The sequence below is a fragment of the Sphaerodactylus townsendi genome, linkage group LG09 (genome assembly GCF_021028975.2).
Source record: "Sphaerodactylus townsendi isolate TG3544 linkage group LG09, MPM_Stown_v2.3, whole genome shotgun sequence".
NCBI classification, from domain to species: Eukaryota; Metazoa; Chordata; class Lepidosauria; order Squamata; family Sphaerodactylidae; genus Sphaerodactylus; species Sphaerodactylus townsendi.
The window spans coordinates 51997247-52013714 of record NC_059433.1 but is presented as its reverse complement, the minus strand read 5'-3'; the positions used below and the strand labels follow the sequence as shown (position 1 = coordinate 52013714).

General features: G+C 56.4%; 1 protein-coding gene across 1 annotated transcript in view; it reads right to left on the bottom strand.

Annotated features, from left to right (window-relative positions):
- SPIDR (scaffold protein involved in DNA repair) overlaps nucleotides 1-16468 on the bottom strand; it is a 177920-nt gene that overhangs the window by 92200 nt on the left and 69252 nt on the right. Inside the window, exons 6-8 of the mRNA XM_048508338.1 lie at nucleotides 16071-16324; nucleotides 13865-13965; nucleotides 3568-3778 (exon numbers count right to left, since the gene is read on the bottom strand). Coding sequence (XP_048364295.1) covers nucleotides 3568-3778; nucleotides 13865-13965; nucleotides 16071-16324 — 566 coding nt within the window. The remainder of the gene's footprint in view (nucleotides 1-3567; nucleotides 3779-13864; nucleotides 13966-16070; nucleotides 16325-16468) is intronic.

The window sequence follows — 16468 nt, the reverse complement described above, 5'->3', positions numbered from 1 at the left end:
CAACAAAATGTTGCTTTTTGATGGCTATTATGAGATTTAAAAATGTCATGTACTCTGTTGTGTATTGCGCTATTAAGGTTTCTGTAGTTGTGTGGGAACGTCAGTTAACAGAGTTATATTTAAGTGAGTGCATGCGTAATTTCTGCCTGCTCAGCCTGATGTATTACTGTGGAAGCTGTCGGTGTAAATAAACCTTGTTTTTACCTTGCTATTCGCCTGAAGATCGAAACTTAACATACCCTTTTGTAATTTAAAAACAATTTGAGATGGTAGAAATGTAATTCATAACTCAGTTTACCTCAAAAATGGCCCTTACCTTGAGAAGACTGAACTGGCTACCTGGATTTATGCTACAGTAACATTGAGACTAGACTACTGTAATGCACTTTGCATTGGTCTCTCCTCAAACTCAATTTGGAAACTCCACTTGGCGCAGAATGCCACAGTTTGGCTACTATTGGGAGCTAGATGGAGCATGCAGATTACTCCCATTCTACAGTTACTCTACTGGCGACTCATCTATCAAGCTCAATTTGAAGACCTCTGTGGCCTCGGACATCTCTCCCCTCTTGCTCCGGTACAACAGCTTCACTTATCCAAGTATGGTTTTCTACAGGTGCCAGTCAACAAACTGCTGTACAGGGGCCTCTGTGGTGGCCCCTGCCTTGTAGAATGGCCTGCCTCAGGAGGTCAGGAAGGCTCTCACTCTTCTTGCTTTCTGAGGACTATGCAATACTGGATAATTCAAGGTGGCTTTTCTATGAAGGCAATAGGATTGCACTATTTAAAAGGCTTCACAAATTTGCTTGGATAAATTAAGGTCTGTGGTCTTCACTACTGTGTATAGTTTGCAGTAAATTGGACCATATTATGTAATTCTGCATCAATTAATATGTCATGTTTACTCTTATGCTCTGCTTTGGTTCTGTTTTTTAAACTTCTGTTTAATTCTACAACCCACATCCTATTTCACTTTTATTGAATGTCTCATCTTGTTGATTGTACCAACCCACTATGAGTCCCAGTTGAGAAAAGCAGACAATAACATAAATAATATGCTTCCCCTCCGTAACAAAACAAATCTATACAGCAAACTTATTATTTTTGAAAGAGACAGATTTGAGTTTCACTACTGACATTCAATAAATAGAGGGATGTATAAAGAGATTAAATAAACCAAGGAACACATTTCAGGAGCGATACATAACTGAAAGCCCTGCATCTAGAATGGAGTTAATTCCTTATTACCTTTCAGCTGGCTTTAGCAAAACTGTCCGCTATTTTTTCTTTGATTTCAACTGACAACTGACCATTTCTGTCTCTGCAGTATCCTTGAAATCCTCTGTAAAGTTTCTTGGTACAAAGAAAGAAGTCTGACTCTAGCACAGCTGATACATTTTTACACTAGAACATATTCATTTGTTTCAAAGCTCAATATCTTTCTCCTCTAACAACCCCCCTCTCCCCCCCCACACACACACGTTAGATACCCAGATTAGGCCATGGTATTTCCAGTGGTATTTATAATCTGGACAGAAAAATGTGTGAAAAGTTCAGAGGTGACTACTGAAAGAGTTATCCTCTTAAAACATAAAATCAAAAGCTTTTTTCACTGTCCCAGGAATAATGTCATGAAAGATGGATTCTGAACAGACTAAACGCCTTTTCAATCCCAAAATTATTGCTGAAGATTGGATTGTCTACCATTTATTACTGTACCATTAGTATGGAAGTTAAACTAAGAATAATTTGCTTGACAGACAATAATCCTGCCGTGTAAGAAACTTTAAAAATGAGCTATTATCTTTCATGACAGCTTGTGAACCATGACAAAACATGCAAACTAACCAAAGATACTTCATGGGGAAAGGATTTCAGGAATAGTTTATAATCTCCAGTTCTAAGGTCTTTGAAGAAGTAATCAGATTATAATTACATCTTCTTTGCAGCCAGTGACTGAATTTTGTAGAATTTTATCATGGCATGGTTAAGTTCTTGCCCTTATCAGAACCCTACCCTTTCTGTTTTTGCAAAAAACTTCAAAGGAAGAATGAAAAAGTCAACTAACTCTCTTTTGGATGGTAGGGATTTGTCTGTTGATTTCTCCCCTACTTTGTCTGCTTGAATATTTATAACTTCTTAAATGCATACAGTATCACAGAACTGTGCAGTAACTATATCCCTTGTTGGCTCTGATCTACCCGCTGCACCTCTGATCTGGGGAGCTTCTCTTTATCAATGTGATAAATAGAGGAACTAAAGATACACAGAATCTCTTTGATTTTTGTTTGTTTGGGGCTTCTTGTTCAGAGCTGGAAAACATAGCACGGTACAGTTCATCTCTTGCCAGACCAAAAACTTCTTGTTCATCATTTGAAAGACCGTCATAGTCAAATGTGTTGATAAGCTTGGCATTCCCAAGTTTAGAATTTTTTTTGAGTCCTCCTTGTCTATGGAGGCTCAGATCACACATACAGCCAGACTGGCTTTTTCCCCCATCTCTGTTAGGCTGGACAATTGGTCCCTTATTTGTCTTGCTCAGACCTGGCCCCAGTGATCCACGTGACGGTTCACCTCCAGGTTAGAATTCTTGCTCTGCGCTGGTCTGCCCTTGAAACTTCTCTGGAAACTACAATTGGTCCAGAATGCAGCGGCGAGAGTACTCACCGAACACCAGTGACGGAACATATAAGAACTATTCTCCACTGCCTGCACTGGTTACCAGTTGAATTCTGGATTGTTTTCAAGGTTTTAGTGTTAACCTCTAAGGCCTTGAGCAGTCTGGGACCGTCATATCTTCGGGACCACATCTCCCTGTACTGCCCATGGAGGAGCCTACAGTCTTCCAATAATCTGTTAGTGGTCTCCAGCCCTAAAGATATATGACTGGCTTCCACCAGAGCCAGGGTTTCTTTTTTTTTGAGCTCTAGCTCCTGCATGGTGGGATGCCTTGCCAGCAGACATCCGAACTCTCTGGAGAGTAAAACAGTTATGGAGAGAATGTAAAACTGAACTGTTTCACCAGACCTACAACTAAAGCTGTATCAGATTTGCTGAAATCTGCTGGCCCCTGATTATTCTCTCCTCCCACCGCTCCCCCCCCCCCCGCCATGTTAGTATGTGTTTTATGAGAAATATGGACTTATTGCCACATGGAGAAAGTGTTCATTGAATGTTTTAATGTTATTTTTGTAACTCATATAATTTATTGTGATTTTAATGTTAGCTGTCCTGAGTCTGGCTTTGGCCAGGGATGATGGGATATCAAATTGAATAAGTTAAACTAAACTAATGCCAGTCGAATGGAATCGGTAGTGGTTAAACCTTTATCTGAACTTCCTAAAATACAGCAGACTCCAATACACAGAAATAAATGCATTTGTGAGAGAACAGCCATTATAGGAAGAAGCCAGAAATGCTAGGCTGCTGCTCTGTGACCAAAATCATAGGTTAGGTATCTTGTGGTGTGCTGCACTAACACCTTGGCATACTCTAAAACAGGACAACGGATTGTTCTGATAAAAGAAGCAATTAAGCTACCATGTAGAGCCTGTTTTTCATACTTACCATGGAGGATAGATAGATATGACATCCTGTGGAGCTGCCTTGAGACGAATGACTGTTTCTTTTGCAAAAAGAACTTTGATTTTTGGCTGAGATTCTTTTGCAGAAGAATCGGCAGCACAAATTTGTTCCATCTGCTGGCAGATAGCTATGCACATAATGCATTCTTCGTGCATTTCCAAGATCTTCACTGTTAGTACACCAGACTTACTACCTGAAAATTAAGCAGTGCAAAACTAGTGAGATCAGGAAAGCACACAAGAATAAATGTTTCCCAGTTTCCTTCTCATTGTTTTCCTTGTTTGTACAAAGCACATAACTATAATAATCCAGTACCATGAAAAAGAACCATACAAGCCTCCAGTATATGCAAATTAATCTATCACCTTTATACATTGTTGTATTGAGAAATAAAATATATTACTTCTATCAAAATGCTTTAAAGTAATATTTTAGAGTGTGACAAAGTAAAATAGTTGCCACAATAAATAAGGGATATTTATTCAATGTGGACAATCTGAGGAGAGATGCAGCTAAACAGGCAAACAGTTTCATAAATATGAGCAGGTCTTGATAGACTGAATGTTTGCCAGAGCTTAAGTTCTCTTACTTGGCAAGGGGAAAGACACCCAATGAAAACTTGTCTAAACAAAGAAAATATTGGCTAAAGGAGCTCACCAAGTAAGGCCTGCAGCCCAAAGTTAAGGGGTACAAGTATGCCACAAAAACAGATTTTTCACCTATTATTTATTTTAGTTACTTAAATCATTATGATTATAGCATAAATAATTTTAGCAATTTAACAATCAACAGATGAGTTACAATGTACAAGCAATCATATCTGGTAGCAAACTGTTTTGTCCTGTGTGGATAATAAAACCAGACTCAATGACAGATGGATCTTTATATACTAGCAAAGACTCCCCAAACATATAGAAAAATATGACAGTGCAAACTGAAGGTGGGCATAAAATAGCTTACTTAAGACTAAATAGGCTCTGAAGGTATGAAATATTAATAGCAGTTGAATATCAGTTAACGGGGGAAAGTATGAAAGAGAAAAAATTAGCCTGCTGAAGCCCCTGAGAAAGGGAAGCCTGAAGGGAATGATTCTGAGAAGTGGGTTGCGTCAATTTGTTATATTATGAATGCTCCCAGCCATTCACTGTATCCAGTCCTGAAGTGACTACCCCTCACTATGATAACTGAAGCAGCAAACCAAGGACACTGACAGACAAAACATGCTTGAAGGTCTTCCCAGAAATGAAGAAATAAATTCTAATTGAAGAAAAAAAATGCAATGAAAAAATCCTCAAAAAAACAGTCTGATGAGGAGAATGCTGAGAATTACCCAGAAAGCTTGAAAATTCTGGTGGGAAGGATGGGACGTCCAAATTGTCTTCCTCCCTCACGGTTTCTCAGCTCATAATCCATAACATCTTCTATTGGCAACAGATGTGGAAGCTTAGACATAGTGTTAAAAATGCAGAGTTAGGAATAGCCATTTGACGCTTAGAACACTACAGAGTCAGAAGAGACGCTCAAGTATAGTTACCAAGATTTCTGAACAGGTTAGAAAGTATAGCCAAGAGGGGTTTTAAAGCACCACATCAAAGGAACTCTGTTCCAGTAATACGTAAGCATTGTGTATGCAGCTGCCATAAAAATTAGATCCTGTATGATTCTTGTGTGACAAGTCTTCCTTACCTTTATTTTTTACTGCTGCTTTCAGTTACCGGTACCTAGATTTAATGAGCTTATAAAAGAATACAAATGCTCAGAAAGCCAGAAGCCTACTACTGCAAAACAGCAGAAGAATGAGAAGTAAATGTTTAAGAGCAGTTATCCCCAATGCACAAGACTTCAGTCCTAACAGAACATATATTTAAAAATACCTTCTAGAAGAGATATTAGTATGCTATATACCGTGACACTCACAGGGTGTTTTAAATCTGTGTGTTGAACCTTGTCAAAAAGTTCAGATTGCCTATTTTAAAGGGCCTATAGTTATATTCTTTTATAAAATGAATAAACACCTGACTAGTCAATATATTGATGGATTTTCCAAATATTCCCTGCCCAAAAACCCACACAGAAATTTTAACTACCGGTAATTAAAAAAAAATAGTTTTGAGGCTGGATCCAATGTTTTGCAAGAGGAATTTGGCTCATGCTGCGGAGTCTTTCTGCCTCCCTCCTGATGCAGCTCCTTGTGCACCCAGGGTTCAAGGCATCACAAGCAACAGTTCTGGGAATGTTGTGGGAGTCTGTAGTAAGAGGAGAAAGTGACAAAAATCACCCCCTCCTCTGCTGTCTTTGCCTTCGTGGAAAATGAGTGCAGGATCCAACCCACTGTTTCTTTATACCCGTGGTGGCGAACCTTTGGCACTCCAGATGTTATGGACTACAATTCCCATCAGCCCCTTCCAGCATGGCCAATTGGCCATGCTGGAAGGGGTTTCCACCCCCCCCCCCCCCCACCCCCCCCCCCCCCCACCCCCCCCCCCCCCCACCCCCCCCCCCCCCCACCCCCCCCCCCCCCCACCCCCCCCCCCCCCCACCCCCCCCCCCCCCCACCCCCCCCCCCCCCCACCCCCCCCCCCCCCCACCCCCCCCCCCCCCCACCCCCCCCCCCCCCCACCCCCCCCCCCCCCCACCCCCCCCCCCCCCCACCCCCCCCCCCCCCCACCCCCCCCCCCCCCCACCCCCCCCCCCCCCCACCCCCCCCCCCCCCCACCCCCCCCCCCCCCCACCCCCCCCCCCCCCCACCCCCCCCCCCCCCCACCCCCCCCCCCCCCCACCCCCCCCCCCCCCCACCCCCCCCCCCCCCCACCCCCCCCCCCCCCCACCCCCCCCCCCCCCCACCCCCCCCCCCCCCCACCCCCCCCCCCCCCCACCCCCCCCCCCCCCCACCCCCCCCCCCCCCCACCCCCCCCCCCCCCCACCCCCCCCCCCCCCCACCCCCCCCCCCCCCCACCCCCCCCCCCCCCCACCCCCCCCCCCCCCCACCCCCCCCCCCCCCCACCCCCCCCCCCCCCCACCCCCCCCCCCCCCCACCCCCCCCCCCCCCCACCCCCCCCCCCCCCCACCCCCCCCCCCCCCCACCCCCCCCCCCCCCCACCCCCCCCCCCCCCCACCCCCCCCCCCCCCCACCCCCCCCCCCCCCCACCCCCCCCCCCCCCCACCCCCCCCCCCCCCCACCCCCCCCCCCCCCCACCCCCCCCCCCCCCCACCCCCCCCCCCCCCCACCCCCCCCCCCCCCCACCCCCCCCCCCCCCCACCCCCCCCCCCCCCCACCCCCCCCCCCCCCCACCCCCCCCCCCCCCCACCCCCCCCCCCCCCCACCCCCCCCCCCCCCCACCCCCCCCCCCCCCCACCCCCCCCCCCCCCCACCCCCCCCCCCCCCCACCCCCCCCCCCCCCCACCCCCCCCCCCCCCCACCCCCCCCCCCCCCCACCCCCCCCCCCCCCCACCCCCCCCCCCCCCCACCCCCCCCCCCCCCCACCCCCCCCCCCCCCCACCCCCCCCCCCCCCCACCCCCCCCCCCCCCCACCCCCCCCCCCCCCCACCCCCCCCCCCCCCCACCCCCCCCCCCCCCCACCCCCCCCCCCCCCCACCCCCCCCCCCCCCCACCCCCCCCCCCCCCCACCCCCCCCCCCCCCCACCCCCCCCCCCCCCCACCCCCCCCCCCCCCCACCCCCCCCCCCCCCCACCCCCCCCCCCCCCCACCCCCCCCCCCCCCCACCCCCCCCCCCCCCCACCCCCCCCCCCCCCCACCCCCCCCCCCCCCCACCCCCCCCCCCCCCCACCCCCCCCCCCCCCCACCCCCCCCCCCCCCCACCCCCCCCCCCCCCCACCCCCCCCCCCCCCCACCCCCCCCCCCCCCCACCCCCCCCCCCCCCCACCCCCCCCCCCCCCCACCCCCCCCCCCCCCCACCCCCCCCCCCCCCCACCCCCCCCCCCCCCCACCCCCCCCCCCCCCCACCCCCCCCCCCCCCCACCCCCCCCCCCCCCCACCCCCCCCCCCCCCCACCCCCCCCCCCCCCCACCCCCCCCCCCCCCCACCCCCCCCCCCCCCCACCCCCCCCCCCCCCCACCCCCCCCCCCCCCCACCCCCCCCCCCCCCCACCCCCCCCCCCCCCCACCCCCCCCCCCCCCCACCCCCCCCCCCCCCCACCCCCCCCCCCCCCCACCCCCCCCCCCCCCCACCCCCCCCCCCCCCCACCCCCCCCCCCCCCCACCCCCCCCCCCCCCCACCCCCCCCCCCCCCCACCCCCCCCCCCCCCCACCCCCCCCCCCCCCCACCCCCCCCCCCCCCCACCCCCCCCCCCCCCCACCCCCCCCCCCCCCCACCCCCCCCCCCCCCCACCCCCCCCCCCCCCCACCCCCCCCCCCCCCCACCCCCCCCCCCCCCCACCCCCCCCCCCCCCCACCCCCCCCCCCCCCCACCCCCCCCCCCCCCCACCCCCCCCCCCCCCCACCCCCCCCCCCCCCCACCCCCCCCCCCCCCCACCCCCCCCCCCCCCCACCCCCCCCCCCCCCCACCCCCCCCCCCCCCCACCCCCCCCCCCCCCCACCCCCCCCCCCCCCCACCCCCCCCCCCCCCCACCCCCCCCCCCCCCCACCCCCCCCCCCCCCCACCCCCCCCCCCCCCCACCCCCCCCCCCCCCCACCCCCCCCCCCCCCCACCCCCCCCCCCCCCCACCCCCCCCCCCCCCCACCCCCCCCCCCCCCCACCCCCCCCCCCCCCCACCCCCCCCCCCCCCCACCCCCCCCCCCCCCCACCCCCCCCCCCCCCCACCCCCCCCCCCCCCCACCCCCCCCCCCCCCCACCCCCCCCCCCCCCCACCCCCCCCCCCCCCCACCCCCCCCCCCCCCCACCCCCCCCCCCCCCCACCCCCCCCCCCCCCCACCCCCCCCCCCCCCCACCCCCCCCCCCCCCCACCCCCCCCCCCCCCCACCCCCCCCCCCCCCCACCCCCCCCCCCCCCCACCCCCCCCCCCCCCCACCCCCCCCCCCCCCCACCCCCCCCCCCCCCCACCCCCCCCCCCCCCCACCCCCCCCCCCCCCCACCCCCCCCCCCCCCCACCCCCCCCCCCCCCCACCCCCCCCCCCCCCCACCCCCCCCCCCCCCCACCCCCCCCCCCCCCCACCCCCCCCCCCCCCCACCCCCCCCCCCCCCCACCCCCCCCCCCCCCCACCCCCCCCCCCCCCCACCCCCCCCCCCCCCCACCCCCCCCCCCCCCCACCCCCCCCCCCCCCCACCCCCCCCCCCCCCCACCCCCCCCCCCCCCCACCCCCCCCCCCCCCCACCCCCCCCCCCCCCCACCCCCCCCCCCCCCCACCCCCCCCCCCCCCCACCCCCCCCCCCCCCCACCCCCCCCCCCCCCCACCCCCCCCCCCCCCCACCCCCCCCCCCCCCCACCCCCCCCCCCCCCCACCCCCCCCCCCCCCCACCCCCCCCCCCCCCCACCCCCCCCCCCCCCCACCCCCCCCCCCCCCCACCCCCCCCCCCCCCCACCCCCCCCCCCCCCCACCCCCCCCCCCCCCCACCCCCCCCCCCCCCCACCCCCCCCCCCCCCCACCCCCCCCCCCCCCCACCCCCCCCCCCCCCCACCCCCCCCCCCCCCCACCCCCCCCCCCCCCCACCCCCCCCCCCCCCCACCCCCCCCCCCCCCCACCCCCCCCCCCCCCCACCCCCCCCCCCCCCCACCCCCCCCCCCCCCCACCCCCCCCCCCCCCCACCCCCCCCCCCCCCCACCCCCCCCCCCCCCCACCCCCCCCCCCCCCCACCCCCCCCCCCCCCCACCCCCCCCCCCCCCCACCCCCCCCCCCCCCCACCCCCCCCCCCCCCCACCCCCCCCCCCCCCCACCCCCCCCCCCCCCCACCCCCCCCCCCCCCCACCCCCCCCCCCCCCCACCCCCCCCCCCCCCCACCCCCCCCCCCCCCCACCCCCCCCCCCCCCCACCCCCCCCCCCCCCCACCCCCCCCCCCCCCCACCCCCCCCCCCCCCCACCCCCCCCCCCCCCCACCCCCCCCCCCCCCCACCCCCCCCCCCCCCCACCCCCCCCCCCCCCCACCCCCCCCCCCCCCCACCCCCCCCCCCCCCCACCCCCCCCCCCCCCCACCCCCCCCCCCCCCCACCCCCCCCCCCCCCCACCCCCCCCCCCCCCCACCCCCCCCCCCCCCCACCCCCCCCCCCCCCCACCCCCCCCCCCCCCCACCCCCCCCCCCCCCCACCCCCCCCCCCCCCCACCCCCCCCCCCCCCCACCCCCCCCCCCCCCCACCCCCCCCCCCCCCCACCCCCCCCCCCCCCCACCCCCCCCCCCCCCCACCCCCCCCCCCCCCCACCCCCCCCCCCCCCCACCCCCCCCCCCCCCCACCCCCCCCCCCCCCCACCCCCCCCCCCCCCCACCCCCCCCCCCCCCCACCCCCCCCCCCCCCCACCCCCCCCCCCCCCCACCCCCCCCCCCCCCCACCCCCCCCCCCCCCCACCCCCCCCCCCCCCCACCCCCCCCCCCCCCCACCCCCCCCCCCCCCCACCCCCCCCCCCCCCCACCCCCCCCCCCCCCCACCCCCCCCCCCCCCCACCCCCCCCCCCCCCCACCCCCCCCCCCCCCCACCCCCCCCCCCCCCCACCCCCCCCCCCCCCCACCCCCCCCCCCCCCCACCCCCCCCCCCCCCCACCCCCCCCCCCCCCCACCCCCCCCCCCCCCCACCCCCCCCCCCCCCCACCCCCCCCCCCCCCCACCCCCCCCCCCCCCCACCCCCCCCCCCCCCCACCCCCCCCCCCCCCCACCCCCCCCCCCCCCCACCCCCCCCCCCCCCCACCCCCCCCCCCCCCCACCCCCCCCCCCCCCCACCCCCCCCCCCCCCCACCCCCCCCCCCCCCCACCCCCCCCCCCCCCCACCCCCCCCCCCCCCCACCCCCCCCCCCCCCCACCCCCCCCCCCCCCCACCCCCCCCCCCCCCCACCCCCCCCCCCCCCCACCCCCCCCCCCCCCCACCCCCCCCCCCCCCCACCCCCCCCCCCCCCCACCCCCCCCCCCCCCCACCCCCCCCCCCCCCCACCCCCCCCCCCCCCCACCCCCCCCCCCCCCCACCCCCCCCCCCCCCCACCCCCCCCCCCCCCCACCCCCCCCCCCCCCCACCCCCCCCCCCCCCCACCCCCCCCCCCCCCCACCCCCCCCCCCCCCCACCCCCCCCCCCCCCCACCCCCCCCCCCCCCCACCCCCCCCCCCCCCCACCCCCCCCCCCCCCCACCCCCCCCCCCCCCCACCCCCCCCCCCCCCCACCCCCCCCCCCCCCCACCCCCCCCCCCCCCCACCCCCCCCCCCCCCCACCCCCCCCCCCCTCCACCCCCCCCCCCCCCCACCCCCCCCCCCCCCCACCCCCCCCCCCCCCCCCCCCCCCCCCCCCCCCCCCCCCCCCCCCCCCCCCCCCCCCCCCCCCCACCCCACCCCCACACATATATCTAGGCTGGCCTTGCTTCTGAGTAAACCCTCCTAGGATCGTGAATCACCCGTTCGAAGCGTTGCATGGTTCGAAGCATTGCATGACGAACTCTGTGCGCGCGTGCCCACAGAGAGGACTCTGAGTGCCACTTCTGGCACGGGTGCCATAGGTTCGCCACAACTGCTCTACAGTAAGCTACAGACTGCCCACTGCCCTTCATTTTTATTCTGGTTCCAGTTAAAATTTAAAGTAGCCTGACTTTGTGGATATTTTTTAAAGACAGCCCACTAGACCATGTTCCAGGAACATGATGCTTAGCACAATGAGAAACACAGGTCCTTCATTTTTAAGTAAAGGTGCTGATACATTTCTTAGTAAAGATATTCATGAAAGTTTCCATTTTTGACAGTAATAATCATTTACAAACCAAACCTCAGTCTCCGTGCCATCATCTAACTCAAGCAGCTGAGGAACAGCTCTGTAGCTCCCAATTCTTGGTCATATGCATTTATAACTTTTTTAAAAAACACACTGGATTTTAAAGATTTGCTTGTTTTTCAAATACTCAAAAATCTGGCCACCTATACAACTAACAGAACTGCAAAATGTCAGGTTGAATTTGTGCCACCTTTTTTGGCAGAATCTGTTGCTGATTGTTTCATGATAAGCAGGTTCTGACCGCTCTGCATTGCCTTCTGTCAACATCACCAAACTACGGCCTAATTTTTAACCAGATGACTTTATTCAACAGGTTCAAGGATTTACATGAAACCTAAACCAATTAGCTGTTGTGCCTCAAACTTGTTACTTATATTTCTGTTGCAGCTGTCTACACTACACCCAATGTGTATGTAAGGTAACATCAAGTCACAGTTGACTTACACTAAACTCACAGATCTGCCTCTGACCCTGACTTGTCTCTGGATAGCAACCGCAGACTTCCTTGGTAGTTTCTCATGCAAATACTGAACAAGGCCAACCCTGCTTAGCTTCTGAGATCCAATACACCATGCTTATTTCCCGAAACTGGTATTATTAATTAATTTCACCAGGGTTTATCTGATAATCTATATATATATATAAAAAGCTAACCATTTGTTTGTTGGTAATGCCCTAACGCCGAAACAGCTGGACGGATCGCCCCCAAATTTTCACATGACATCCCTCCCTGTTGCAGGTAGGTAATTGGACCTTCAAATCGCCAAAAGTCCATACATGAGCCAGATAAAACGTCTTTTTCCTGGCGCACCAGGCCATGAAGCTGCCTCTGTTTAACTGTCTCCCTTAGAATATTCATGCAGCCTGTCTGTCTGTGGCCTGAGGGCTTGGTATGAGGGCTTAGAATGTTCATGCAGATGGGCAGAGATGAGCAGTGAAAACAGTAAATAGGTAATACTGTTAGGTAATACAAGTGGAAGTGAAACACATACACACTTTGCCATGTGAGACGTCAGGTGGGGTTTCCCCTCACACATGCAGGTAACTTTCACTCTCTGTGCCTCACCCACTACTACCACACAACACACATACTCTCATCCACATCCAGATCCTCCTCACACACCTCACTCTGCCCTCCCTCACATCCAACCACCACTTACCCACTTCCTCACCCATATTCGCCACAGCTCTCTTTTACTAAAAGCAAGCTGGAGTTTGCCTTTTTCTTCTAAGAAAATCCGTGGGGTGGGGGCGAACCAACACTACTGCCTCTGCTTCTTTTGCACGTGGCCCTTTAAAAACCCAGGGAGCTGGCCTCGATCTGAGCGCCTCACCACCCTGCTTCTGCTGCCTGACTGACATAGCCTCCTTGCCCCAGTTCTGCCTTACCCAAGCCAGGACTGTGCGTGTCAATCAGCCTCATGGACAGCAGGATTCGCACTCTGGACAGTTCCGTTGTGGAATGGAAAGGGTTACCTTATACTAAAAACCAAGACAGCACCATATAATAATGTGAATTGAAAAGGGAAAGAGGGATTCCATTTGAGCACCCCAGAAGAAGAAGAAGAAGAAGAAGAAGAAGAAGAAGAAGAAGAAGAAGAAGAAGAAGAGGAGGAGGAGGAGGAGGAGGAGTTTGGATTTATATCCCCCCTTTCTCTCCTGTAGGAGACTCAAAGGGGCTTACAACCTCCTTGCCCTTCACCCCTCACAACAAACACCCTGTGAGGTGGGTGGGGCTGAGAGAGCTCCGAGAAGCTATGACTAGCCCAAGGTCACCCAGCTGGCATGTGTGGGAGTGTACAGGCTAATCTGAATTCCCCAGATAAGCCTCCACAACTCAAGCTGCAGAGCTGGGAATCAAACCCAGTTCCTCCAGATCAGAGTGCACCTGCTCTTAGCCACTATGCCACTGCTGCTCCCAAAAGGCTATGCTGGGGATCATTGGACCTGCATGGACATCTGTGTGGGTTGTGGACTGTGATGAGAAGGACAATTGCCACAGCAACACGTGGCCGGGCCCCGCTAGTTCACTATATATGTGTATGAACATACATATGTACATATAGTACACACACTTCACATGGTTTCAGAAAGTTTGAGGAAAGTGTCTGAAAAAAATTAGAAGTTTTTGCAATAGGATGACAATTATTATGTTGCTGCTGTAATACTAATACATTATTTTCCTGTTTTCACTAAAGAATCTGAGTGATATCCAGATCAGGTATCGTGTGTAAAGTGGTCCACAGAGCTCAGTTAGGGAACAGAAGATCTCTCCGTACTGCAGCCATACTGAACAGACATGAGGGTGTCCAACTGCACTGATCATGTCCTGCTAAAGAAAATATGTACGCTCTGTTAAAATAGTTGACAGAAATCAAATGCCACATTTCTACTATGATTCTTACCTGATGCTGTTTGATAATCTGAACTACAATGATGCCGCCAAAAGCTAACAGTGGCCCTCTCTCGGTTCTGCAGCCTATTCAATCGTTCTGCTAGGCCTCCTCTACAGGGTACAAAGGATTACACAGTTATACCAAGATTAACCTTTTTAGCCAAACACAGTAACCTTTTTAGCCAAACACATAGAATGATGCAAACTTGTTCAGAATTTTGTACAACCTCTATTTGGCAGAAACTGTGTTCATACGCTATTTGTCTCCTATGTTCCAGGAATAAGAAGATGGGCAAATCTGAAGGCAGAACAAGAGGACTCTTTGGGTCAGTGCAACTCTCTTACTGAAGAGTGTAATTTCAGCCACAACTCTCTGTTGGGTATACTTTGACCCTTGGTCTACAGCAGATTACTGGAAGATGTGTGACCACTGGCAAGGAGTCTGTCCCAAAATAGTTTTTGCACATACTTGACCTTGTGATTCATTTCAGAAGCTGGGTCAAGTCTGCACTTTCAGTGGACTAGAAATAGTTCATGGCTGAAATAGTTCAGAATTTGAAAGGGGGAAGGGCATGCAGTGCTAATATGTTCCAGGAACTATTGTAGCAGTATGGTATGTACAATTCAGATCTAATATTGCCCATATTGCAAAGTCATTTTGTCTGAAGCTGCCTTTGAGCTGGTGACATGTTGAACAAATGATTCTACTAACAGTTTAAATGTATAGGTGAGGCCATGCTTGAAATTCCCAAAACTGCAGTGTTTTGTTGCTTGAAGCCCACCATTATTGCTCTAAGGAAGTCAGTCAGTGTATTGGCCTATAGGCATTTAAAGTTATACACTGGATTTCAAGGACTGACATGCTTCACCTGACTTTACCTATGGTATATTGAATTAAATATCTACTATATATTGTTTATGTTGGAACAGTGTAACAGATTAACTATCATTTCTTTTTATTTGCTACCTTTGATAAGTCATTAATAGCTTAAATTGCATTTTTTTATTTTAAAGTTTAAATACTAGACATTAAAAAACAAGACATGTAATCTGCAAGTGCTAAAAGGGTTTAAATGTCTGCCTTTTAAAAATGTGTTTCATATACTTCACTTTTAAGGTAGTGCACTTATACAGCAGAAACTGTTTTTGCAGATAAAATGCTATTTTCTTTAAGTTTCATAATTTTAATAATCATGCTTTTGAGAAAACAGCTAAAATAATAAGAAATGGAAATCCGAAAACCAAAATTGCACTTATCTGTAACTTATTCATCAAATGTTTTCTGTGGTGCAGGTCAGCCACAGACGTATTGCATTGTATTGTATTATTCAATTTGTAAACCGCCCTCCCCTGAAAGGCTCAGGGCGGTGATCTGACCAGAATGCTTCCAGAACACTCCCTCCCCTCCCCTCCAGAGCAAGAGTGGGCTGGTTTCCTGTCCAAATGGTCATGAAAGAAGAGGTGGGGCGAGCATTACTCTCTCCGTACTCGATCTGCCACTATGGAAGAGTACTATTAGAAGAGATAGTAGCACACAGCAAGGAAAGGAAGCAGAGATGTCTGTCTGCACAAAAAGACATTTGATGAATAACAGTTACTATAGTTTTCACCTGGTGATTTACTTATTTGAGAGTATGTATGTGTTTCACAGGGCACAGCTTTGAGTTGAAGAATTCCTTAAATAGGCTGTTGTGAGTTATCCAGGTTATGTGACTATGGTCTAGAAGTAGTTTGCTCTCATTCCTAGGAGCCACCAGACCATAGTCACACAGCCCAGAAAATCCATAACATCCAGTTGATTCTGGCTGTGAAAGCCTTTGACAATACTATTCCTCAAATACATCATCATTTCACATGAGTTACAATTTTCGTATCAGGAAGGATTTAAAAACTTGCCCACATAAAAAAAATAAATGAGATTGCTGAGAAAAGAGATTGTATCTGAGCAATTAAATATTTGATTGTTTGGGGTGGAGAGTAGTTGTGTGAATGCTCTGACAAACGACATAGATATTGTGATCTCAACTCTTCATCTCTTAGAAAATTTCTGAAAAATAAATTGAGCTTGCAGGGATGATTCACTATCTTCACTTTTATTGCATAACCCTTCCTTTCCAAAACAAAGTTGTCAGATATTTAACCCCATATGGATGGCTGCAATTTTGAAATAGTACTGGTTAGAATTTGAATTATTAAATTTAAAACATCATATATACCTTAGCAATTTTTTTTTCTTTGCAGAATTATCTAGGCTTTTCAAACTCTTGTCTGTCTTCTTCTTGGGCATTTGCAGAACAGCCTGAGCAGATTTTAGCCACTCAGTTGCTGATCTTCCAGTATCCAGCTCAGTTCCTGCTCCAAAACTTAACTGGAGCTTTTTTGGCAGCTCTAAATTAGCAGAAGTTTCTACTTGCCATTCTTCTACATTTTCGTTGTCTGAGGAATATTCAGAAATTTCTATAGATGTTATCTGCAGAAAAGGAAATATAATCTGTTTATTGTAAGGAAAGCAAGCCAACTGCCATAAAGTCACCAAAAAAAATTACAATTAGACAAACTACTAATGCCAGATATTCCAGAGTAACCAGGATTTTGCTCTAGTCCAGGGACGTTC